A 27,219-nucleotide genomic window follows, 5' to 3' on the forward strand; every position below is an offset into this window, starting at 1 on the left:
CCTGGCATTTTGCTGGCTTAAGCGATCACTTTATACACTTGTGTAACGTTCACCATTCTGCCTATTATAAAACACATTTTTTTGTTGCATTTGCCTCGTCTCGATTGAGATAACATTCATTTGATAACTAACACTGCCTCATCACCATGTAGAAAAACATAGTCTGACTTCATTTGTATTGTGTGTTTCATTCAACCTACTAACTCTGCCTAGTCACTTTACAGTAAGACGTTATTGTCTTCGTCTGTGTTCATATTCATTCATTCAACCTAGTAACACTGCCTCGTCACATTGCAGTAAGACATAATCTGCCTTCCTTTGCATTGTATGTTTCGTCCCACCTGCTAATACTGCATCGTCACCTAGTAGCAAAACATGATTTGCCTTATTATTTTTTGACATCTCATCAAAGATAAAGAAGAATATGGAAGTCTGGGCATTTATTTCTGGGTAAAGTGATCACTTAAACCAGCCTATGACGGTCGTCAGCCCCGTAAATGCCCAGACTTCCATATTCTTCTTTATCTTTGATGAGATGTCAAAAAATAATATGAAAATAACTCCTGTAATTGGAGATAATCCAGATTTTGTGAACAAGTATTTTGACACATTCAAAATGTTGTAAATGATTTGCCTTCGTTTGTAATGCATATTTCATACCACCTGCTAACTCTGTCTCGCCACCTTGCTGTACGACATGGTCTGCCTTCGTCTGTATTGCATATTTCATTGTACCAACTGACACTGCCTCGTAACCTTGCAGTAAACATGGTCTGCCTGAGTCTGTATTGCATATTTCATTCAACCTGGTAACACAACCTCGTTAACTTGCAGTTGACATGGTCTGCCTTCCTCTGGATTGTATGTTTCATTCAACCTGCTAGCACTGCCTTGTCACCTTGCAGTAAGACATGGTCTGAATGCGTCAGTATTATATATTTGATGCCACCTTCTAACTCTGCCTCATCATCTTGCAGTAGACATCTGTGCTACATATTTCATTCCACCTGATACCACTGCCTTGTCACCTTGCAATAAGATATGGTCTACCTGTATCCGCATTATATATTTCATTACATCTGCTAACTCTGTTTCGTCACCGTGCAGTAGACATCTGTGTTGCATATTTCATTAAACCTGGTAACTCAGCCTCATAACCTTGCAGTAAAACATGGTCTGCCTGCGTCTGCATTGTATGCTTTATTCTACCTTCTAATTCTGCCTTATTACCTTGCAGTAAGACATGGTCTGCCTTAATTTGCATTGTATGTTCCATTCAACCTGGTAACTCTGCCTCTTCACCTTGCAGTAAAACATGGACTGCCTTCCTCTGCATTATATCTTCAGTACCACCTGCTAATTCTGCCTCATCACATTACAGGAAGACATGGTCTGTCTGTCTTGCACCGCCACGGGAGAGAGGGTCTGCCTGGCGGCGGAGGGCTTCGGCAACCGGCATTGCTTCCTGGAGAATATCGCAGATAAGAACGTGCCACCAGATCTGTCACAGTGCGTCTTTGTCATCGAGCAGGTAATATCTTTCTCTAATACTGTTTCTTCGTCTTCATCGTGGTCAAAGTCTTCCTTTTCTATCTTTTGTAGACATTCTTCTTCCTGCTACATCCCAACTTATCGTTTTTGTAGACTGCTGGGGTCAGCTCTCCTCGTCCTCAGGTTGTAAGTCCTTCTGTCCTAGACAACGTCACCTAGGCCATGTCTTCGAACCATGTTCTCTCTTTGCAGCATCCATGATTTTTTTTGGTATCTTTGTTATTTTGTTATCTTTTGTAGACATCGTAATAAGGAATATTAAATATACCGATAAGTAGGCTTGCCAGATTTCTAAAATGTTCTACCGGGACACCAGAATGCTACCAGCGCGCTGGTAGTATTCTGGTAGCACGCTGCAGCGTACAGTATAGTGAAATAAATGACAAAAAATATCCTAAATAATCCTTTTTACATTTAATTGTTTTTAGACATTTTTGTCATCTATAATTTAATTTAATTTTTACCGGGATGTGAAGAAATTGAATTCGATTATAACACCGGGATTTCGTCTGAAACCTCTGGATGTCTGGCAAGCCTACCTATAAACCTCATATTCATAAACTTCACTATAGCAGCCACCTTTTTTAATGTTAACATGACCTTTATATGGAGGTGATCGGTCTTAAATAGGTCTCATAAAGGTCTGTTATAAAAGCAATAATAAGTACCAAAATTCTTGAAGAAAATCATTTATTGAATATGCTCTATTCCTCTATGCCTTCGTGTTAAATTACACAAAGTCTTAAAATTGTCTCCTTTCATTTCTTTTATTTTACTTCTATGTCTTTATCTCTGTTTTCATCGTAGTCGTGGTCTTCCTTTTTTCTCTTCTTCTACTTTTTTGTCACCATCACTCTCATCGTCTTCCCTTTCTCCTTTTTATACCACTTATTCGTCGTCATCGTGGTTACTGTCTTCCTTTTTCTCTTTCTTCCACTAATTCTTAGCCTTCATCGTGGTCATCGTTTCCCTTTTCTATCTCCTATTCTATATCTCTGTCATCATTGTGTTTATCGTCTTCCTTTCCTCTTTCTTCTACTTCTTCGTCGTGATCATTTTCTCCTTCATAATCAGCGTCTTCTGTTTACCCTTCTTTTAAATCTTCGCCGTCTTCAACATCATCAACACCCCTTAATTCCTGAGAAGACGCACTTAGCAAGACGATGAAAAAGCATCTTTCGTTTGAATTTTTTGTAAAACAAATATAAAGATTGGTATAAAATGTATTTCTCTTTCAGGCGCTCTCAGTTCGAGCATTGCAAGAACTCGTGACAGCAGCCGGATCCGAAACTGTAAGTAAAATTTCTATAAATTAATATTTTTTTCTCATAATTTCACTAAATATGCATTAAAATTAATACTATGAATTCTATTGATTTTTTTATATATCTTAATGCTAGATTCAATCCCACAGAGGGTTTTTATTTATTTATTGAGATATCATTGATGTCTCAATATAGATGAAGAAGTTATCGCTCTGGGAATAAGGAAGTCTGGGTATTTACAGGGCTTTGGTCATGCCATTGATACGCTTAAATGATCATGTTATGTTACACGGTATATGAAGTGATCACTCGAACCAACCAATGGTAGGTCGTGAACTCTGTAAATACTTATTCATATTCCCATCTAAATAACTTATTCATTCGTAACAGTTTAAATAACTTGTTACTTAAAACAGGTTAAATAACTTATTATTTATAACAGGTTAAATAACGTGTTACTTATAACATGTTTAATAACCTATTATTTATAACAGGTTAAATAACATGTTACTGATAATAGGTTAAAAATAACGATTCTTTTTTATTTTATTTTCTAATTTCTTATTTTGTATATATTTTTATATGTAACTATTTTTCAATATATATTTATTTATTTTAAAGGCTATAAGGCGAATTTATTATATATTTTCCTCATACTATACATAGTATCATGTCCGTCTTATTGTGTCTGTGTCTAAAATTTCGTTTGTAACAATTTGTAACAGTATTTAGAAATAATACAAAAATACACAAATACACTTTTTGTTACATAAAAAATATATTAAATAAATAAATCAAAGAAGAAAACAATTTTTTTCAGTATTTTTAGAACGTTTAATTTTTAATACATTCTTTTTACAATTAATTTCTTATTTTCATTTTAATAATGCAGTGGTTACCATGTTCTGTTACAGTCAATTTTACCCTGGGTTCGATTCCCGATTAATACAAAAAATGCGATTTAAAATGATCATTGAAGGCTGACACGTGAACAGTTAATTTTCCAATCTTGTTATTTTCAATCAATATTACATTGCATCAATCCGATGCAGTGGCTTCTGTGTCAACGGATGAACAAAAAATAGAAAATAACGAATGGTTATTTTAAAACGTTATCAAAAACGTTATTTTTTATATTTTGAAACGTTATATGATATTTTAAACGTTATTAGAGTTATTTGTAAGCGTTATTGACGTTATAAACTTTTGCTTTTTTATGTCATATTACATATCATCATTGGAAACATGAATTAATGTAAGGGAATATTAAAAATAACATATATAAATTATTGATAACTATTTCACTTAAGCATACAACAGCCTATTTTTAAAACTTTAGAAATAGTTAATATTTCCATAGATGTCGTGTTTATAAAAATATTTATTTAAAAAAACCTATTTTTTTAAATCACGACTTATTTTTCGATCTTCTGGGAATCCAGCATATAGTTAACGTTTTAACTTTGTGGTGTAGACAACTTGGATCTTGATTCTTAACTTTTGTTTCTAAGAACTTTGGCTTTTAAAACCGGTTATCGATCAGAATTATCAACAAATTAATTTTATAAAAAAAATCAATAAATAACCAATATTTTACATACGTAGTTAAAACGTTAACTTCCATATGTTTTAGATATCTTAAAAAATTGTTATATACACCTCACATCAATTCACGTTTCCCGTGACGATAATATGATGAACATGGTAACTTGTAAAAAGTGCAATAAAAATAAGTATTTTTTTATTCTCGAAATGTTACCCTGAATTGGCATTTGAAGCGTAGGACTGACCTTGCTTTCGCGTAATTAACGTTCAGTATAATTTTGCATTAATCCAATGCAGTGCCTTACGCACCATTTGAGGTTTTGGTTGATTTTTTTTTATTTACCTTAAATTATTAACATTTTAAAAATGTATTAAAACCTAAATTTAATTACAATTTGCAAAACAGGTTAAAAATTCATTTTTAATTTTAAAACATATTTGTCATATTAAAAAAATATTATGTTAAGAAATAATCAAAGAAATGAATAAATAAAGATAATTTTGTAATACCATAATTGTGTCCGCCTTCGTAGTGTAATGGTCAGCACTCTCGGCTACCGTAGTGGAGGTCCCGGGTTCAATTCCCGCGGAGGGGGGTCAAATAAATATAAGTGACTTATTCAGTCTAATATTTATTCAATGCTACCCTGGACTGCTACCTGAAGCGGAGGGCTGATCGCCTTCCCTTCATGTGTAAACGATTGAGATAACACTACGTTTATTTGATGCAGTGCCCTATGCACTATTGGGGTGCGGATAAGGGTTTCAAGAAGAATGAATAAATAAACAATCGATCATTAGCATTCGATTAACTAATCGGTTATTAAGATAACCACATTTTGACAATACTGTTATTTCAACTGTTATTTACTAGGTTTTTAAAAATAACGTTTTAGTTTTTTTTAATAACTGATAATTCTTCATTTCTCGCTGTCATAAGCAAGTTAACACTATTTTTCGAGTAATTATGCCACGCGTTTTAAACAGTCGGTGTAATATCTCTGAAAAATGCGTAATTTCTTCGTATATTACAGATTATCTCAATTTCTGTTTTAAAAACGGATATTGGCTCAAAATAACCGTTATTTTAAAACGTTACTTGTATCAACACATGTCTAAATTTGGGCATTCGCTTTAAATATTGAATAAACCCATGAAATTTCGATCTTTTTATAATAAATAATTTTTCTAAATATATATATATATATAATATAATAAATAACTTAAATATATTTTTCAAAATTTATTTTACAGGGTGAAGGGAATTTAGTAAGTATTTGAAAAAAATCTATTTTTGGAAACAATTTTTGTTGTCATTATTGCTTCAGTTATCCTGGAAATATAACATGTCCCAACGCAAGTCCAAAAATATACTTCACAATTAATTCCGAAAATATAAACGACATACATAAAATGCAATTAAAATTAATGTATTTGCCAGTTCAATTTGAGAGAAGCCAAGAAACTTTACTTGAAATTTGTTGAAACGTTACTTGAAACCATATAAAATGAAGGAGAGATGAATCTCACCGATAGATGCCTCTAGTGAAATTTTAATGATTCAAGCACAATGTTTCGAAATTGGATCATATATATAGAAGTTCCAAGAATTTGAGTAGTGTGGTTGTCAATCATGGGTAGAATTGGTGAATGTTACACGTGTAAAGTGATCACTTAAACCAGCCTTTGACGGTTGTAAGCCCCATAAATGTCCAGACTTCCATATTCTTCTTCATCTATGTTGAGATGACAAAAAATAATTATATAAAATTAGTAAAATGATTTAAAATCTTAAATTTGAAAATTGGAGTAATTATATAATTTCAGAAATTCGTGGAGTTTTAGAGAGCTTATTCTATATCTCTTGTCGATGGTTACCATATAAAATATTTTTTAACCGTTTACATTGACCGCATCTGGATACAGTGCTGGAGATCCCGGGTTCGATTCCCAAGGGGGGGGGTCAAATAAATATAAGTGATTTTTCACTCTGATACTTATTCAGTATTATGCTGGACTGGTACCTAAAGCGGAGGGCTGATCACCTTTCCTTCATGTGTTAACGATCAAGATAACAATGCTATTATATGATGCAGTGCCCTATGCACCATCGGGTGCATATAAGGGTTAGAAGAGAAGAAGGAGAAACAACTATCTGATTTTAAAAGCGTAAAATACTAAAATTGTAAACCGCACTTTAAGTCATTTTTCACGAAAACGTTTCTTTATAAATTGACCATTATTATCATTATTCAAATGAGTTCATGTAAAAAGTATTTGGTAAGCTCACGATATTATCTGTAATAAACACATCATAATATCAAAACTTTTTAATTTTCATCATTTTGACGTGCTACCGGGGAGGGGTTGATACGTTATTTGTAGCTGTTATTTGTAACAGTTATTTTAATAGGTTATTTTATACTAAAATAACCGTTATTTTAGGCAGCTCTCAAATTAAACTGGCACCTACACCTTTACTAACTCTTTACTAACATATTGTATTGTAATTTACATATAGTTTTAGCTATAAATTTAAATATATTACGTACGATAGCTAGGGATCTACAGATCCCCAGCTTTATTACGCGGAGAGGTAATTCATTCCATAGTCTGGCCGCTTGGACAGGGAAGGAGTTGCTGAAGTTATGTTTTATGGCGAGGAATGGAAAGTGTTCTTTCTTTGGAAGAAGAACTAAGTGATAGACCGTATATCAATAATAATACATTTTTTTTGAGATATTGTTCAATTTGACTTCAAAACATTATTATATGAATTTATATCTTCCAGGCACTAGCTTTACGTACATAAAAATACGTCGATTATCAAATTTAGCTTATTTATTAGAAAAATAATGGAATTACCCAAGATGACCTTTCTATAGTATTTTCAATATTATTAATATTTAAAGACATGGAAAGGAGAGTGAATGCTGGGAACAAGGTGAATGGTGCACTGAAATCAGTTATAGCAAATAAAAACCTATCAGCGGAAGCTAAACTGGCAGTGCACAACGGAGTCCTGGTTCCAACTCTAATGTATGGAAGTGAAACATGGAGTTGGCAAAAGAAGGATGAAAGTAGACTGAATGCAGTCGAAATGCGATCTCTCAGAAGAATGTGTAACAAAACGATGTATGATAGATGTGCGAATAGTGAAATAAGGAAGGAATGCAAAGCTGAGATAAGCATTATCGATAAAATTACAATTAAAAGAAAGGTGTGTTGAGATGGTTTGGACATGTAGAACGAATGAGTGAGGAAAGAACGGTAAAACAAATTTATGAGGCGAATGTTAGCGGGAAAAGAAGCAGAGGAAGACCGAGAAAAACATGGCACGATCAGGTATGCCAAATACTTGAAAGTGGTCAGGTTAGGAGTCGTAACAATCGGCGGGTATGTATGAGGAGATGCATGAACGTGGAAGAGGCGAAGAATGTTTGCAAGGACAGAGTGGTGTGGCGCTCTATTCTCTCTGCCTACCCCTGCGGGGAAGCAGCGTGATGGTTAGTTAGTTAGTTAGTTAGTTTAATATTTAAAGCATTTGTGGTTAGTCATTTTTACTTATTTATTTTTTCACAAAAATGTTAATAAAATTAGTATATAACCACTCACCGATGAGTGGTCATCACTGGTCATCACTCGGTGAGTGGTTATATACTAATTTTATCAACATTTTCGTAAAAAAATAAATTATTTCCCATAGTACTTTAGTGATGTAAGGCTTTTTCCATTATCTGACTTGGCAGTCACCTTATAGTAAAATCTATCAATTTTTAATTTAAATTTTACTTGGTTATTACTACTTTTTCTTATAATCTATTCTGACACGTGTTTCAATGCTTTTCGCATCATTTTCAAACACCGTATTTGAGAAGTACAGAAAAGAAAGTAAAACTTCAATAAAATAAAATAAAAATAAAATTTGAATAAAAAATATGAAAGGCTAGGTTAAGTCACGTTAGGCTGGGTTAGGTTGCAAAAAAACATGTATACACAAAAATTCAAATCACTAACGTAGAGGGATGATACTAAACTAAAACGAGATTAGTTTAGACAAAAAAATCAATAATTTTTTTATGGAACTGTTTTTTTTAACAATAACGTATATGTCTAACATTTTGTTTGTTCTTGTCTTGTCTTTGTGTTCTAACTCATCACTCGACTAACACTAAAATAAAACAAAACATTGTGTTCAAATTCGCCCTGTGGCCAGCAAGAGACGCCCTATTTTCAAGAGATTTAACGTTTTCGTTTTTATTTTTTTGTTTTGACATTCGACGTTTTCGTTTTAATTTTACCTTTTGACGTTTTCGTTTTTCATTTTTCCATTTGAAATTTTCATTTTGACATTTGACGTTTTCATTTTGACATTTGACATTTTCATTTTACATTTGACATTTTCGTTTTTTTTTTCATTTTGATATTTTACGTTTTCGTTTTGATCTTTGACATTTGACATTTTCATTTGGACATTTGACATTTTCATTTTGTCATTTCACATTATCATTTGATATTTGACATTTTCATTTTGACATTTGACATTTTCATTTTGATATTTGACATTTTCGTTTTTTTTTCATTTTGACATTTGACGTTTTCGTTATTTTCCTTCATTTTGTCATTGGACGTTTTCGTTTTACGAGTTTTCAACTTTTTACATTTTCGTTTTGACGTTTCCGATTTGAAATTCCGTTTGACTTGCTTGCAATACTTCATTTTTATGATTTTTTCAGCAATGTAAATTTAATCTTTGAGCATAAGTTTTCCCAACGGCATTAGAGTTGAGATACGAACATATACTTACATGTTTGTATTGTATATCCAAAAGAGGTGTCTCTCCTAAAAGAGGTGTAACAAACACAACCTCCACATACAAGCGTTATGTGTATGTTAGAACTGTATTCGGGTCAACTCTGATGGAGTTGGGTTTGAATTAGACAAAAAATACCTCGGTAAATCCGGCTTCAAACGGTTTCATAGGAGACTAGACTGCATATATATCGGATGTGTAGGATAAATTGCCTGAAGCAGAGCTTATTTGTTTAAAATTTTGAAAGGATTGAACATTTAAAAAATCTCTTTTTAATGGATTTTACGTTTGAATTTCACACTTGAATATCTAATAACTTAATAAAGCCATTAATAGCTATAAATAACTGAATAATTAACAGGTTAAATAGTTATAAACAACCGATTAAGTAACCGGATTAATAGTTATAAATAACTTATAAAGTAACCGGTTCAACTGTTTTAAATAACCGATTTAGTAACCGGATTTAACCGTTATGAATAACTGTTTAAGAAACCAGATTAACTGTTATAAATAACTACTTAAGTAACTAGATTAATAGTTATAAATAACCAATTAAATAACGGGATTAGTTACAAATAACTGATAAATTACCGAACTACTGGAGATAAATATATTAGAATGTTTGTAATTCTAACGTAAATTCAATCAAATGAGATTTACCATGTCCTCAACCCTTGTATTAATTTAAAACTATATTTTTTATAGTAAATTACGCATTCCATGTGCTTGAAATCGATGTAAACGCAACCCGATTCGTTATGTTTATCGAAGTTTCCAACCGCAAAAATTTTGAAAAAAAAGTGATTTATGCGCTTTTTCTGTGCCTTCGCTCGTTCAAAAAACGTCATTTTAAAAGTTTGCTTGCACTTTTTTTAGATTCTGACCAAAATTTAATAATAAAAAAATCAAATATGCGATACATATACTAAAAATCAAAATAAAATCATTACACACTTTGTATGATTGATCAAATATGCATGAAAATTGAAGGAAAACGTTATTTTTATGTTTAAAATTGATCTTTAATTGTAATTTAGTAGAATAGATCCTATAAAATCACTTCTTAACTTTTTCATCTCCTTCCTGGCTCCATCCTAATTTATCGTCTTTGTAGACTGTTGGGATCAGCTCTCCTCGTCCTCAGGTTGTAGGTCCTTCTGTCATGGACAACGTCACCTAGGCCATGTCTTCGTATCATGTTATCTTTCTGCAGCATCCACGAAGTCTTTGGTCTTCCTCTAGATGTCTTTCGAGGAAGATACATGGCGATTGCCTAGTTCACATATCGTTCACTCCTTTCAACAACGTCATATATCAAAAATCGTCAATTTTCTGGTGTGCATGTTTTCAGAATGCCCAAAAAATGTACTATATCCCAGCAAAAGCGGCATATTTTTAACTTAATATTTACCCGCTACAGGGCAGAAAGTATTGTTTTTGCATTTTGAAGAAAAGGTATTGTTTAATTATTTTTTTAAATATACTAAATATTATGTTTTGAATATTGCCATAAAATAAACCCTGAAGAGGGCAACAGGTTGTTATCGAAACTAGTTGGTTAATAAAAATGTGAGTGGATCAAAAAACAAAGTATTTTTATTTCTCGAAATAATATATACTAAATATTTTTCAAATGCAGAAAAAACATTCAGGTTTCACCTAAAAAGATCTGTTGCACAGTAAAAAGTTCAATAAGTGGCTTGATGTTTATTTTAATACATTTTATTATATTTTTAAACTTTAAAAACGATCTCCTGAAAAATCAATTTTTTTGATGTATGACGTTGTTGAAAGGAGTGAGCAATATGACTAAGAATAAATTCATTAACCTTCTATAAATTAAAACCATGTACCACATAAAAACAATCCAAAAATCTTTAAAAAATGAATGCTGGATGGATGATCTATAATACGCTGAATTGTGAACGTTACACAAGTGTATAAAGTGATCATCATACTAATAAAAGAGTTTCTGCTCAGTAAAAAGCTTCTTTTCATCTCACTAATAGATGTCTCTAATGAAGTTCTAGTGATTCAAGAACAAAGTTTCAAAAAATTGGTACAAATATAAATATAGAACTTCCAAGAATTTGACTTTTGACAAGACTTTTGGATCTCTTCCGTGCTTCTCCAAGAGAGAGATGATGACTTTGATGTGTTCGTCCTGTCAAGAAAACGTGGCTATAATTTACAACATTTTATCATTATCTGGTCAAATTTTAAGCTTAAATAATAAAAATGAAAATGGTATTTTTTGGCATTTCTCATGTGTGTGATTATAATCCAGGATTCGGACCTCACATACTAATATAAGAGTTTTTGCTTAGTAAAAAGCTTCTTTTCATCTCACCAATAGATGTCTCTAGTGAAGTTCTAGTGATTCAAGAACAATGTTTAAAAAAATTGGTTCATATATATATATATATAGAACTTCCAAGAATTTGAGTAGTGTGGTTGCCAATAATGGGTAGAATTTGTGAATGTTACACGTGTGTAAAGTGATATCTTAAACCAGCCTATGACAGTCGTCAGCCCCGTAAATACCCAGACTTCCATATTCTTCTTCATCTTTGATGAGACGTCAAAAAATAATATGAAAATAACTCCTGTAATTGGAGATAATCCAGATTTTGTGGACACACTCAAAATGTTCCATATTCTTCTTCATCTTTGATGAGATTTAAAAAAATAATACATTTATAATATTTTATAAGCAAGCCGATGGGGCTTGCTTCAAAGCAGCATTTGATAACTGAATATCATGAATATTTATCCAAATGTTTCAACTAATTTCGTATTCATTCTCCAGGGGAAGGGTACTGGTTCCGGACATCGAACTCTTTTATATGGCAATGCTATCCTCTTGAGACACCAGAACAGCGATATGGTAAGGAATTAATATTTTTTCCGTGTTTATACGAACTTATGTGATATAATTGTCAGCATTATGATGTGTGTTAGCAATTTGACATTAATGTTAACATTATGAAGTATGTTAGCAATATGACATTAATGTTAACATTATGAAGTATGTTAGCAATATGACATTAATGTTAGCATTATGATGTATGTCAGCAATGTAACATTAATGTTGGCATTATGGTGTATGTTAGCAATATGACATTAATGTTAGCATTATGAAGTACCTATATTATAACATAGATCATAATGATATTTTTAATATGATATTAATAATATCATTTTGATTTATCCTAGTAATATAACATTAATGATGTATATTAGCAATATGACATTAATGTTGGCATTATGATGTATGTCAGCAATGTAACATTAATGTTAGCATTATGATGTATGTCAGCAATGTAACATTAATGTTAGCATTATAATGTATGTCAGCAATGTAACATTAATGTTAGCATTATGATGTATGTCAGCAATGTAACATTGATGTTAGCATTATGATGTATGTCAGCAATATGTTGGCATTATGGTGTATATTAGCAATATGACACAAATGTTAACATTATGAAGTATGTTAGCAATGTGACATTAATGTTAGCATTATGATGTATGTCAGCAATGTAACATTAATGTTAGCATTATGATGTATGTCAGCAATGTAACATTGATGTTAGCATTATGATGTATGTCAGCAATATGTTGGCATTATGGTGTATATTAGCAATATGACACAAATGTTAACATTATGAAGTATGTTAGCAATGTGACATTAATGTTAGCATTATGATGTATGTCAGCAATGTAACATTAATGTTAGCATTATGATGTATGTCAGCAATGTAACATTAATGTTAGCATTATAATGTATGTCAGCAATGTAACATTAATGTTAGCATTATGATGTATGTCAGCAATGTAACATTGATGTTAGCATTATGATGTATGTCAGCAATATGTTGGCATTATGGTGTATATTAGCAATATGACACAAATGTTAACATTATGAAGTATGTTAGCAATGTGACATTAATGTTAGCATTATGATGTATGTCAGCAATGTAACATTGATGTTAGCATTATGATGTATGTCAGCAATATGTTGGCATTATGGTGTATATTAGCAATATGACACAAATGTTAACATTATGAAGTATGTTAGCAATGTGAAATTAATGTTAGCATTATGATGTATGTCAGCAATGTAACATTAATGTTAGCATTATGATGTATGTCAGCAATGTAACATTAATGTTGGCATTATGATGTATGTCAGCAATGTAACATTAATGTTAGCATTATGATGTATGTCAGCAATGTAACATTAATGTTAGCATTATGATGTATGTCAGCAATGTAACATTAATGTTGGCATTATGATGTATGTCAGCAATGTAACATTAATGTTGGCATTATGGTGTATGTGAGCAATATGACATTAATATTAGCATTATGAAGTACCTGTATTATAAACATACATCATAATGATATTATTAATATGATATCAATAATATAATTTTGATTTGTGCTAGTAATATAACATTAATGTTGGCATTATGATGTATGTTAGCAATATTTCATTAATGTTAACATTATGATGTATATCAGCAATGTAACATTAATGTTAGCATTATGATGTATGTTATCAATATAACATTAATGTTGGCATTATGATGTATGTCAGCAATATAACATTAATATAGGCATTATGGTGTATGTGAGCAATATGAAATTAATGTTAGCATTATGAAGTAGGTATATTATAACATACATGATAATGATATTATTAATATGATATTAATAATACCACTTTGATATATGTAAGTAATATAATATTAATGTTAGCATTATGATGTATGTTAGCAATATTTCATTAATGTTAACATTATGATGTATATCAGCAATGTAACATTAATGTTAGCATTATGATGTATGTCAGCAATATAACCTTAATGTTAGCATTATGATGTATGTCAGCAATGTAACATTAATGTTGGCATTATGGTGTATGTCAGCAATATGACATTAATGTTAGCATTATGAAGTAGGTATATTATAACATACATGATAATGATATTATTAATATGATATTAATAATACCACTTTGATATATGTAAGTAATATAATATTAATGTTAGCATTATGATGTATGTTAGCAATATTTCATTAATGTTAACATTATGATGTATATCAGCAATGTAACATTAATGTTAGCATTATGATGTATGTCAGCAATATAACCTTAATGTTAGCATTATGATGTATGTCAGCAATGTAACATTAATGTTGGCATTATGGTGTATGTCAGCAATATGACATTAATGTTAGCATTATGAAGTAGCTATATTATAACATACATGATAATGATATTATTAATATGATATTAATAATATCACTTTGATATATGTAAGTAATATAACATTCATGTTAGCATTATGATGTATGTTAGCAATAAGCTAGCATAGCAAGGGTAGCTAAAATATTCAAAATGAATTGTTTTTTTTACATGTCTTTGATATATTTATGAAGTTGGTAAGTATCGAGTTGTGGCAACTAGCAAAAATGTCAGTCCACTAAGCCATTCCATTAATTCATTCCACTAAGTCAAACAAAGCTATTCCTCTATGACATTATACTGTGCTGTTCCAATAAGCGATTTTACTAGGGCGTTCCGCTAATTCAAACAAAGTTATTCCACTAAGGGATTCTACTGTGATGTTCTAATAAGCGATTTTACTGGGGCATTCCACCATGTCAAACAAATCTATTCCTATAAGGCATTCTACTGTGCTGTTCCAATAAACAATTTTACTGGGGCATTCCGCTAAGTCAAACAAAGCTATTCCTCTATGGCATTCTACTGTGCTGTTCCAATAAGCAATTTTACTGGACCATTCCTCTACGCCATTTTACTAAGCCATTCCACTAGGCCAGTACGCCATTCCACTAAGCCAAAAGTAAGAAAGTTTGTAATTCAATGAAATTTCTTGAAAATATTTTCTCAAGAACATTCTATTGACTTATCGCATTGACTTGGCATAGTGGAATGTCTTAAAAATTGGCTCAAAATACAGTTTGTAGTCTCTAACGACCGATTGTGCAGTAATTTGTTTATGTTTTGTCTAGTACTTGGCTTGCCTGTCAACATCCTCTTCCAATGACAAACTGGCCTTCGATGTTGGCTTACAAGAGCATTCACAGGGAGAGGCGTGTTGGTGGACCGTTCACCCCGCCAGCAAACAAAGGTATAAATCATTACCATTGTAGATTTAAGTTTTGTACTGATTTTTCTTTATGTCAATCATATAATATCATCATCATCTTCTAAAGGCAGCGCCTTGTAGTGTCAGCCACTTGTCTCTGTCAGTCGCCATCCTCTTGAGCTGCGAATAGGAGGAGACGTCCATGAGCCGCTTCAAATCCTGGAAGTATGAAGTTCTTGGGCGGCCTCTTGTTCGTTTTCCCAAGATTCTTCCTTCGAAGATGTTGCTAAGAAAGGTGCTATTTCTAATTGAGTGCCCTATTATCATATAATATATAATATATATAAAACCCTTATCCGCACCCAAATGGTGCATAGGGCACTGCGTCATATAAACGCAGTGTTATCTTGATCGTTTATGCATGAAGGAAAGGTGATCAGCCCTCCGCTTCAGGTACCAGTCCATGGTGATTTTGAATAAATATTACAGTAAAAAAAAAATCACTAATATTTATTTTACCCTCCGGAACCTCCAAAACGGTAGCCGAGTGTGCTGACCATTACACTACGGAGGCGGACAAGGTATCAAGAAAATCCGTCTCCGTAGTGCAATGGTCAGCACGCTCAGCTACTGCACTGGAGGACCTGGGTTCGATTCCCAGGGAGGGTTTTTACTCTAATATTTATTCAATACTACCCTGGACTGGTACCTGAAGCGGAGGGCTGATCACCTTTCCATCTTGTGTTAACGATCACTGCATTTATATGATGCAGTGCCCTGTGCACCATTGGGGTGCGGATAAGGGTTTTATTATTATTTACACATTTATTAAAATCACAATTTTTACATTTTAAGAACATTTTTTTTTAAATAAAAATAATATTTTGACATCTCTAGGTATTTACATAGCTTATGACCTGTCATAGGCTTGTTAATTGATTAAATAAATAAATGAATATACTTGTTTTACAGATCTGAGGGTGAAAAAGTGAGGGTTGGAGATGATCTGATTCTAGTATCCGTTGCCACCGAGAGATACTTGGTTAGTATTCAAATCTAAACTAACTAACCATCACACCGCTTTCCGCAGGGGTAGGCAGAGAGAATGTAACGCTACATCACTGTCATTGCAAAGAATCCTCGCCTCTTACACATTCATGGGTTTCCTCATACATGCGTGCTGATTATTCCGACTAATGACCCGACCGCTTTCAAGTATTCGAAGGACTTGATCATGCCAAGTTTTACTCTGTTTTCCTCTGCTCCTATTTCCTAATACATTCGCCTCATATATTTACTTTCCGCTCTTTCTTCACATGAGTGAATGATCATTCCACACCGAAACCATCCCAACACACCTTTCTTACATAATTTGATGGATAGCGCTTATCTCTGTCATTCATTATTTCTTTTAAATACTTGTCTAAGACGGTTTTTAATATTTTTATTGCTGTGCAATAAAATAAACAAGAAATGTTTGCTTTGTCTTTTCTTTCATTTTCATTTTATCAGATTGAACCACAGCAACGCATGACTTGGTTAAAAAGTATAAAAATAAAATACTTTTATAGCACAATATATTTTTATTTTATTTAATATAGTTACATTTTTAAGTACAACATAATACATTTTCTATGACATTTATACACATCGCCCACTCCTTTCAAGAACGTCATAAATAAAAAAACTTGATTTTTCAGGAGAACGTTTTTAAAGTTTAAAAATATAATACAGTGTATTAAAAATAAATATCAAGCCACTTATTAATTTTTTTTAATATGCAACAGATATTTTTAGGTAAAACCTGAAGGTTTTTTCTACATTTGAAAAATATTTAATACATTAAAAAAAAAAAATTAAATAATACCTTTTCTTCAAAATGCAAAAACAACACTTTCTGCCCTGTAGCGGGTAAATATTAAGTTTAAAATATGCCTCTTTTGCTGGCATATAGTACATTTTCTGGGCATTCTGAAAACATGCACAACTGAAAATTTACAATTTTTGATTTATGACGTTCTTGAAAGGAGTGAGCGATATGGCAAACTTATAGTTTTAGATTCGCTGTGCCTCTCCAAAAAAGAGACTGAGCTCTTGTGCTTGGAGAGGGACTTACACTCATGGTTTAAAGTTTTATATAATTAATGGTATAATAGTCTTTTTTATATATTTTTTCAAGATTCATATGTAATGGGCATTAATTTTTTTGACATCTCATCAAAGATGAAGAAGAATATGGAAGTCTGGGCATTTACGGGGCTGACGACCGTCATAGACTGGTTTAAGTGATCACTTTACACACGTGTAACATTCACCAATTGTACCCATTATTGACAACCACACTACTCAAATTCTTGGAAGTTCTGTATATATGAACCAATTTAGAAACCTTGTTCTTGAATCACTAGAACTTCACTAGAGACATCTATTGGTGAGATGTAAAGAAGCTTTTTACTAAGCAGAAACTCTTATATTAGTATGTGAGGTCCGAATCCTGGATTATAATCACACACATGAGAAACACCAGAAAATACCATTTTCATTTTTATTATTTAAGCTTATAATTTGACCAGACAATTTATTTACAACATTTTGAGTGTGTTCAAATACTTGTTCACAAAATCTGGATTATCTCCAATTACAGGAGTTATTTTCATATTATTTTTTCGTCAGCCCCGTAAATTCCCAGACTTACATACTCTTCTTCATCTTTGATGAGATGTCAAAAAATAATATGAAAATAACTCCTGTAATTGGAGATAATCCAGAGTTTGTGAACTAGTATTTGGACACACTCAAAATGTTGTAAATTATTTTTTTTCTTAAGAATTTTCATATCTTCTATTTTTTAAATTTCTTTAGGGAGTTTATTGAAATATTTAATTCCCAAACATTTGAAGTTTTGTTGAAATTGCTTGGATGGATGCTGGATGGCTTGACTCTGGCCAATATCTGTACCCGACGGATTCTCCAGTTCTTTGGACACGTTGCACGTGGCAACGAGGATAGCCTGGAACGACTAGTTGTGATCGGTAGCCTGGAGGGAAAGAGAGGGAGAGGAAGATCCCCCACACGATGGACCGATCAAATTAAGGCAGCAGCAGGCACCTCGGTGGTTGGAGCGCTACGTGCAGCGCAGTCAAGGGATAACTGGAGAAGAGTCATTGCTTCTGCAAGGGTCACAGCCCTCAGCAATGAGGATTAAGACGGAGAAGATGAAATTGCTTAGTATTGCATTTTGGAGTTGAAAAATCATTTATGAATCTCGAAGATAAACTTTTTTTAAATTCAAATATTTGTCACCCTTTAGTATTTGAAAAATTGCGTTTTTTTTATAAATGGATTCTATATTTGGGACTTGAAATTTTTAAAAAAATAATTTTGTTGGATATATGTTTTTTTTTCAAAATAACTTTAATTATGGTTTTCTGTACTATTTTCACAGAGTTCAGTATGTTGTTGTATGAGCCTCCCCATGCAACAATGCCATACTGTAGTAGTGAGTGTACGATAGCATAGTAAACTCTTTTTAGGTTGTCGATGGTTATCTAACTAACTAACTAACCATCACGCCGCTTCCCGCAGGGGTAGGCAGAGAGAATAGAGCGCCACACCACTCTGTCCTTGCAAACATTCTTCGCCTCTTCCACGTTGATGCATCTCCTCATACATACCCGCCGATTGTTACGACTCCTAACCTGACCGCTTTCAAGTATTTGGCGTACCTGATCGTGCCATGTTTTTCTCGGTCTTCCTCTGCTTCTTTTCCCGCTAACATTCGCCTCATAAATTTGTTTACCGTTCTTTCCTCACTCATTCGTTCCACATGTCTAAACCATCTCAACACACCTTTCTTAATTTTATCCATAATGCTTATCTCAGCTTTGCATTCCTTCCTTATTTCACTATTCGTACATCTATCATACATCGATTTGTCGCACATTCTTCTGAGAGATCGCATTTTGACTGCATTCAGTCTACTTTCATCCTTCTTTCTTGTTTAATGTTTCGAATTGTAATGAATAAATATAAATGAATTTTCTTACTCGTTTTACTAGTTCATTAATGTGACTATGGTATTTTTATAAATGGTTTCTATGTTTGGGACTTCAATATTTTCATTGCTTTGCTTATTGCAATACATGTGAAATGTGTACTATCACTTTTCTTTCATTTCCATTCAACCAGACTGACCCACAGCACCGCGTGGCCGTGTGCAGTTAGTCCATTTACAACTCTGAAATAACTGTATTTCTCTATGATAATTTCCAGCACACGACCAAGGAGAACGAGGTGTCCGTCGTGAACGCGAGCTTCCACGTGACTCATTGGTCCGTGCAGCCCTACGGCACGGGCATATCGCGCATGAAGTACGTCGGCTACGTGTTCGGGGGCGACGTCCTGCGCTTCTTCCACGGGGGCGACGAGTGTCTCACCATACCGTCCACGTGGACCAAACAGGCTGGCCAAAAGTAAGCGAATTAGGATCAAATAAGATCAAGGTAATATTAGATCAATATACAGTAGTATTAAGGGATCATTATGTCAAGGTATCATAAGGTTGAAGTGATATCAAGAAGATCAAAGTATCATCAAATCTAGATGTTTTAATATTACTTACTTATTACTTTGTCCGCCTCCGTAGTGTAATGGTCAGCACGCTCGGCTATCGTTCTGGAGGTCCCGGGTTCGATTCCCAGGGGGGGTCAAATAAATATAAGTGATTTCTTTCTCTTTAATATTTATTTAATATTACCCAGGACTGGTACGTAAAGCGGAGGGTGATCACCTTTCCCTCGTGTGTTAACGATCAAGATAACACTGTGTTTGTATAATGCAGTGCCCTATGCACCATTGGGGTGCGGATAAGGGTTTGAAAAATGAATACAGTAGTATTAAGGGATCATAATGTCAAGGTATCATAAGATTGAAGTGAAATCAAGAAGATCTAGATGTCTTAATATTAAGTGATCATAATATCAAGGTGTCATGATACCAAAATATCGTAATAGCGAGTAATCCTAATATCGTGGTATTATGAGATAATGATATCATAATATTAAGTGATCATAATATAAAAGCGTCATGAGACCAAAATATCATAATATTAAGTAATCATAATAAAGTGGTATCATGGGATCATGATATCGTAATATTAAGTGATCATAATATCAAGGTGTCATGAGACCAAATTATCATAATATTAATTAATCGTAACATCGTGGTATCATGAGATCATGATATCGTAGTATTAAGTGGTAATCATGGTATCTTAATACCAAAACATAGTAATATTAAGTGATTATAATATCAAGGTATCATAAGATCAAGATATTGTAATATTAAGTGATCATAATGTTAAGGTATAATAAAATTTAAGCAACACAAGATGAGGTATCATAAGATCAAGATATCGTAATATTAAGGGATCAAAATGTCAAGAAATCAAGTTATCAAAAGATTGAAGTAACATAAGATCATTTAACAGTTATATTTGTAAAGGGTATTAATTATTAGATCAAGGTATCATAAGATAATGGTAATATTATTTTTTGACATCTCATCAAAGATGAATAAGAATATGGAAGTCTGGGCATTTACGGGGCTGACGACCGTCATAGGCTGGTTTAAGTAATCACTTTACACACGTGTAACATTCACCAATTCTACCCATTATTGACAACCACACTACTCAAATTCTTGGAAGTTCTGTATATATGAACCAATTTAGAAACCTTGTTCTTGAATCACTAGAACTCCACTAGAGACATCTATTAGTGAGATGTAAAGAAGCTTTTTATTTAGCAGAAACTCTTATATTAGTGATTCAAGAACAAGGTTTCTAAATTGGTTCATATATACAGAACTTCCAAGAATTTGAGTAGTGTGGTTGTCAATAATGGGTAGAATTGGTGAATGTTACACGTATGTAAAGTGATCCCTTAAACTAGCCTTCGACGGTCGTCAGCCCCGTAAATGCCCAGACTTCCATATTCTTCTTCATCTTTGATGAGATGTCAAAAAATAATATGAAAATAACTCCTGTAATTGGAGATAATCCAGATTTTGTGAACAAGTATTTGGACACACTCAAAATGTTGTAGATAATGGTAACATTTAATTACGGTATTAAAAGATCTAATTATCATATTATCAAGGTATCGTAAGACACCCTTACCGGTCCAATGCCGAATCTCATTCGCCATTGATTTTTTCCTCTTAGGTCCCATGTCGGATGTTATTCGACATTTTTTTCATCATTAGTATTATTTATTTAAATTCCAAGCTTACATTTTTGTCACTCGTACCTATTACAACAGTATGTGGAGCAGAGGACAAAATATTTTTTTCCAATTGGAATGTAACTGTCTACCTAGATTTTTTTTTTTTTAATTTTGGTGGACCGGAAAGGATTAAGTATCATGATATCAAGGTATCACGAGATTAAGGGATTACGATATCATATAATTTAGCTTATTAATGTTCACAAACAAACGCAGTGTTATCTTGATCGTTAACACACAAAGGAAAGGTGATCAGCCCTCCGATTCAGGTACCAGTCCAGGGTTATATGGAAAAAATATAAGAGTGAAAAAATCACTAATATTTATTTGACCCCCCTGGGAATCGAACCCGGGACCTCCAGAACGGTAGCTGAGCTTGCTGACCATTACACTACGGAGGCGGACAAACAGTGACGCAGTGCCCTATGCACCATTGGGGTGCGGATAGGGGCTTGAAAAGAATGTTGAAAATGTTCACACTGGCTCAAATCGGGTCAAACTTATTTCATGAGTGAAGCTCTTCCTTCACACACAGATAAGTAATATTAATCGTAATGTGATTTGTGGTTACAGCATCGTGGTGTACGAGGGCGGGTCCGTGATGTCGCAGGCCCGCTCGCTGTGGCGGCTGGAGCTGGCGCGGACCAAGTGGGCGGGCGGCTTCGCCAACTGGCACCATCCCATGCGCATCCGCCACATCACGACGGGCCGGTACCTCGGCGTCAACGAGGCCAACGAGCTGGTGCTGATGGCCAGGTAACAGGCTCCGTCCACCGCCGGGCAGACGGCATATTCTGTATAGACAATACTGTAAACGTCATAAATCAAAAAACTTGACTTTTCAGGAGAACGTTTTTAAAGTTTAAAAATATAATACAATGTATTCAAAATAAATATCAAGCTACGTATTGAACTTTTTACTGTGCAACAGATCTTTCTAGGTAAAATTCAAATGTTTTTTCTCCATTTGAAAATATTTAGATTACTTAAAAAAATAATTAAACAATACCTTTTCTTCAAAATGCAAAAACAACACTTTCTGCCCTGTAGCGGGTAAATATTAAGTCAAAAATATGCCGCTTTTGCTGGGATATAGTACATTTTCTGGGCATTCCGAAAACATACACAACTGAAAATTGACAATTTCTGATATATGACGTTGTTGAAAGGAGTGAGCGATATGATCTCTTGCAATTCTCAATCATATGATCTTCTGAAATTGACTGGTTTCCATACCTCCAGGAATGATGCAACGACTGCTTCCTCGACGTTCTGCCTGCGTCAGGAAAAGGATGACCAGAAGGTGGTGTTGGAAGACAAGGATCTGGAAGTCATCGGAGCTCCCATTATCAAGTACGGAGATTCCACAGTCATAGTCCAGCATTCAGAGACTGGACTCTGGGTGTCATACAAGGTTTGTTTAACCATAAGACTTCTTCTTCTTATTTTAGGACTAGGTCCTGTCATTCTCATTCAGAGGTTATTGCTGCTGGACACTTGGACACCCAAATACTTGAATTGCATAACTTGCTTTATGATTTCATTATTGATTCAAGTTTGCATCGTGTTGGGTGTCTCGAAGTGACCATGCTCTTTGTTTTGTTGATGGAGATTTTCATGTTATATCTTTTTTCCATTTTCAATTTCAATTTCAATTTAAATTTATTCAACAAAAAAATAATATATACATAACAAACAATATTCAAGGCGTATATATTAAAAGTATGCAAGAAGACTTAAAGGTGTAGAAGAATCCCGCTTCGGAAAACTCCTTCGGACACATGGCACAGATCAATATCCAATGTGATATTGTTCAACATAGCGGTGGCTATGAGATGAAAGGTGGAATCTATAAAGCAGCCTCTGGAGATCGTCTTCGGAATTGGCAATTAGAACAGTGTCACCTAACCTAAACTAACCATAAGTAAAGAAATGAATAAGAGAAAAAAATGACATTCTGCAAGTGGTGATAAGAGGGAAGGTTGAGGGTAGCAGAGGGGTTTGAAGAAGGCAGTTTTCCTGGCTTCGGAACTTTCCAGAGTGGACCGGGATAAGAGGTGTGGAGGAGGTGTCTCGCGCTGCCAAGGGCAGATTTGACTTTCTGCCAAGTGATCTTCAACTTCGGGGAGACCCGGCAGGACATATGAAGAAAAGAAAGAAATATATTTTAGGAGTGTGGCGTACATGTTTGTCCGAACAAAACTTCCCTCAAAGGAATATGGGTATACATGAACAGCCGCGCTTATTTATTGTAACTGCAGACAGTTGGTAGAATTCCATATTGAATTGTTGGGTAATATATCCAAAATTAAACAAGGTTTGTTGGATTGAATTCTACATTTATTTATGTATATGTTAATACGTGATGCGTTTCGTCTTCTTTGGACATTATCAAACACCAGGCTTTAGTTATAAGCGCGGCTATGTTGGGTAATCAACAAGCTGCGCTTATAACTAAAGCCCGGTGACATTTATTTATAAAATGACACTTGTACTGCCATCTGTGGTTGTATTTGAACACTAAAATCACGCTAGATCATTTTTCTATTTTACCCACAATATTTTACTTAAAACAAAGTTTGTGTGGCGTCATCGTAATGACGCTGTCAAAGAAAACCCATGAAACAAAACATGGATAATTAATACATAAATCATAAAATAATTACATAAATCTAGTTTACTGGTGTAAACATTTATTTCTTTTTCAAGAAAATATGTTGCTTACAGCATTGATATATAAATTTATATATCAATTCTATGATATAAATTTATAAAGAAAAAAAAACACTCCCTAGATATATTTTTGTCTGCAAAAACTCACAACCGGACAGGTCGAAATACCTAATTTAAGAGGTATGAGGTCAATTCGAGGGTTTTTTTTTACGATGGGAGTTACATTTATTATTAACCTCGCTTATTATGTATTATGATTTATAAATGATTTATAAATGGTCTATAGACCAAAAGTAGATTTTTGTTTCTTCTAGCTAAGAATAGGTTTTTTTTAAATCTGTGTTGGGAACAGGAAGGATAACTAGTGTGGGCTAATCAGGAACTTGTCAGCATTTGCTCATTGCTGAGAGGAATTCACTTAAAACTCCTCAGGAGAAGGTGGACTGTTGACTATTGTCAACAGATCTTTCGTTCCACTAGAAGAGGATTCGGCATTTTGTGTGCTAGCTTGCTTTATGATACCAATGTCTTTCATGAATTTGAAGGGTTAAAGACTCAATTTAAACCTACAACAGCAGATATACTTGTTCCACAGTTATGGATCATTTTAAACGCCTTCAGTGAAAAATGAAGGACAAATTGCTGAAATTACAAATATTTGTTAAATACAATTTTTTGCATTTTTTAATTGCAGTCGTACGAGACTAAGAAGAAGGGAGTCGGCAAGGTTGAAGAGAAGCAAGCAGTATTGCACGAAGAAGGCAAGATGGACGATGGATTGGATTTCTCGCGGTCTCAGGAGGAGGAGTCCCGCACAGCTCGGGTCATCAGGAAGTGTTCTTCTCTCTTCACAAAGTTCATCAAGTAAGATCCTCAAACACCTCTTCGTATGAAAAATGCACCATCTCTAATGACTTTATCTAACACCATACCCATCTGTCTTTGGAAACCATCTTCATCTGTTTCAAGTTCAAGAACGTCATAAATCAAAAAACTTGATTTTTCAGGAGAACGTTTTTAAAGTTTAAAAATATAATACAATGTATTAAAAATAAATATCAAGCCACTTATTGAACTTTTTACTGTGCAACAGATCTTTTAGGTAAAAACTGAAGATTTTTTCTCCATTTGAAAAATATTTAGTATTTAAAAAAAATAGTTAAACAAAACATTGAAGCACTAACATTGTGATTTTCCATTTTATAATTAAAATGTAACTTTGTTTTAATATAAATATAATATAAAGCCCCTATCCGCACCCCAATGGTGCATAGGGCACTGTGTCATATTAACGCAGTGTTATCTTGATCGTTTTTACACATGAAGGAAAGGTGATCAGCTCTCCGCTTCAGGTACCAGTCCAGGGTAATATTGAATAAATATTACAGTGAAAAAATCACTTTTATTTATTTTATCCCCCTTGGGAATCGAACCCGGGACCTCCAGAACGGTAGCCGAGCGTGCTGACCATTACACTACGGAGGCGGACACACTACGGAGGCGGACTCTCACTTTGTTTTAAAATCACCATAAATATATTATAACTTAATTATAATGTTTACCGGTTTCCAAGCTAACCGCTTCTTTATCAAGACTGATTTGATAAAAATTAAAGGTCTAAATATATTACACACATGCAATAAAGGACTTCAATTAGATTACCTAGATATGAGAAATTAAAAAGACAAGTAATAATAATAATTTACAACTTATAAATACACAAGTAAATGATTTTGCTAAAAGTCTCGCATAACTCGAGTTTTAACAAAACATGCCCTATACGCGGCTGACATAAGCGTTTGTGTTTTTACATTGCTCCAAGTTTCGAACCTCAGTTCAACTTAGAGGGATTTTTTCATGGTGTGGAACTTTGGATAAAATAATACATCAATCCTTGGCCTTATGACATCTGTTGAAATATCTGACTAATAATTTGTAACATCACAAGGATAAATAAAAGAACAGATCCCTCATTTTTCTTGCGGTCGGTAATTAGTCCGCGCCATAATCATGCCCTATATCTGTCTCACTCTCGACGCTACGCATCGCCAGTGGGTAAGAGTGACACACGATGCGTGCTCTGATTTATTTATGTTACGATCTTATTTGTTTATATTACGATATATTTCAAGAATAATGTGACACACGTGTATTATAGAGTACCAAAAAGGCACAATGAATCCCATTGAACGTTTTTGTTTAGGAAAATAAATCGTTTCTTAACTAAATACATGATAAAAGTAATCATTTAAAAAACAGCGAAATACCGCCGCGTACGGGCGTCTCTCAGGAACAAAGTTAACGCGGTTAAAAGGTTAAATTTGTTTCTAATCACTCATCATCCCTGATCCCTTTTGACTGTGACTGCCAATCAACACAAAAAATAAAGCCACTTGAGATCTGCCCAAGCTCTTTTGCCTAGCCGTCAAAATATTTTAAATATTGTTAAGTAGATAGTGTTTTAGTATTAATCTGTCTTGATAAAGAAGCTACCCAAATACTTGGGTAGTATGTGTATTTGGGTAGTATTTGAGTAGTATGTTTTCTAGGGATGGAAAGATTGATAAAGACTTAGAAAGGAGAGTGAATGCTGGGAACAAAGTTAATGGTGCACTGAAATCAGTTATAGCAAATAAAAACCTATCAGCGGAAGCTAAACTGGCAGTGCACAACGGAGTCCTGGTTCCAACTCTAATGTATGGAAGTGAAACATGGAGTTGGCAAAAGAAGGATGAAAGTAGACTGAATGCAGTCGAAATGCGATCTCTCAGAAGAATGTGTGACAAAACTATGTATGATAGATGTACGAATAGTGAAATAAGGAAGGAATGCAAAGCTGAGATAAGCATTATCGATAAAATTAAGAAAGGTGTGTTGAGATGGTTTGGACATGTAGAACGAATGAGTGAGGAAAGAACGGTAAAACAAATTTATGAGGCGAATGTTATTGGGAAAAGAAGCAG

The 27,219-nt window shown here is 33.6% G+C and overlaps 1 protein-coding gene across 1 annotated transcript in view; it reads left to right on the top strand.

Moving 5' to 3' along the window:
• The window catches only part of RyR (Ryanodine receptor), a 240,618-nt gene that overhangs the window by 30,068 nt on the left and 183,331 nt on the right, over window positions 1-27,219 (top strand). Inside the window, exons 4-13 of the mRNA XM_088272014.1 lie at window positions 1,382-1,531; window positions 2,790-2,843; window positions 5,616-5,630; window positions 11,987-12,064; window positions 15,223-15,341; window positions 16,272-16,341; window positions 19,572-19,771; window positions 22,157-22,339; window positions 22,826-22,997; window positions 24,951-25,120. Coding sequence (XP_088128140.1) covers window positions 1,382-1,531; window positions 2,790-2,843; window positions 5,616-5,630; window positions 11,987-12,064; window positions 15,223-15,341; window positions 16,272-16,341; window positions 19,572-19,771; window positions 22,157-22,339; window positions 22,826-22,997; window positions 24,951-25,120 — 1,211 coding nt within the window. The remainder of the gene's footprint in view (window positions 1-1,381; window positions 1,532-2,789; window positions 2,844-5,615; window positions 5,631-11,986; window positions 12,065-15,222; window positions 15,342-16,271; window positions 16,342-19,571; window positions 19,772-22,156; window positions 22,340-22,825; window positions 22,998-24,950; window positions 25,121-27,219) is intronic.

This window comes from Brachycentrus maculatus, unplaced genomic scaffold (genome assembly GCF_059751285.1).
Source record: "Brachycentrus maculatus isolate JH-2025_06_01 unplaced genomic scaffold, ASM5975128v1 h1tg000475l, whole genome shotgun sequence".
Taxonomy (NCBI): Eukaryota; Metazoa; Arthropoda; class Insecta; order Trichoptera; family Brachycentridae; genus Brachycentrus; species Brachycentrus maculatus.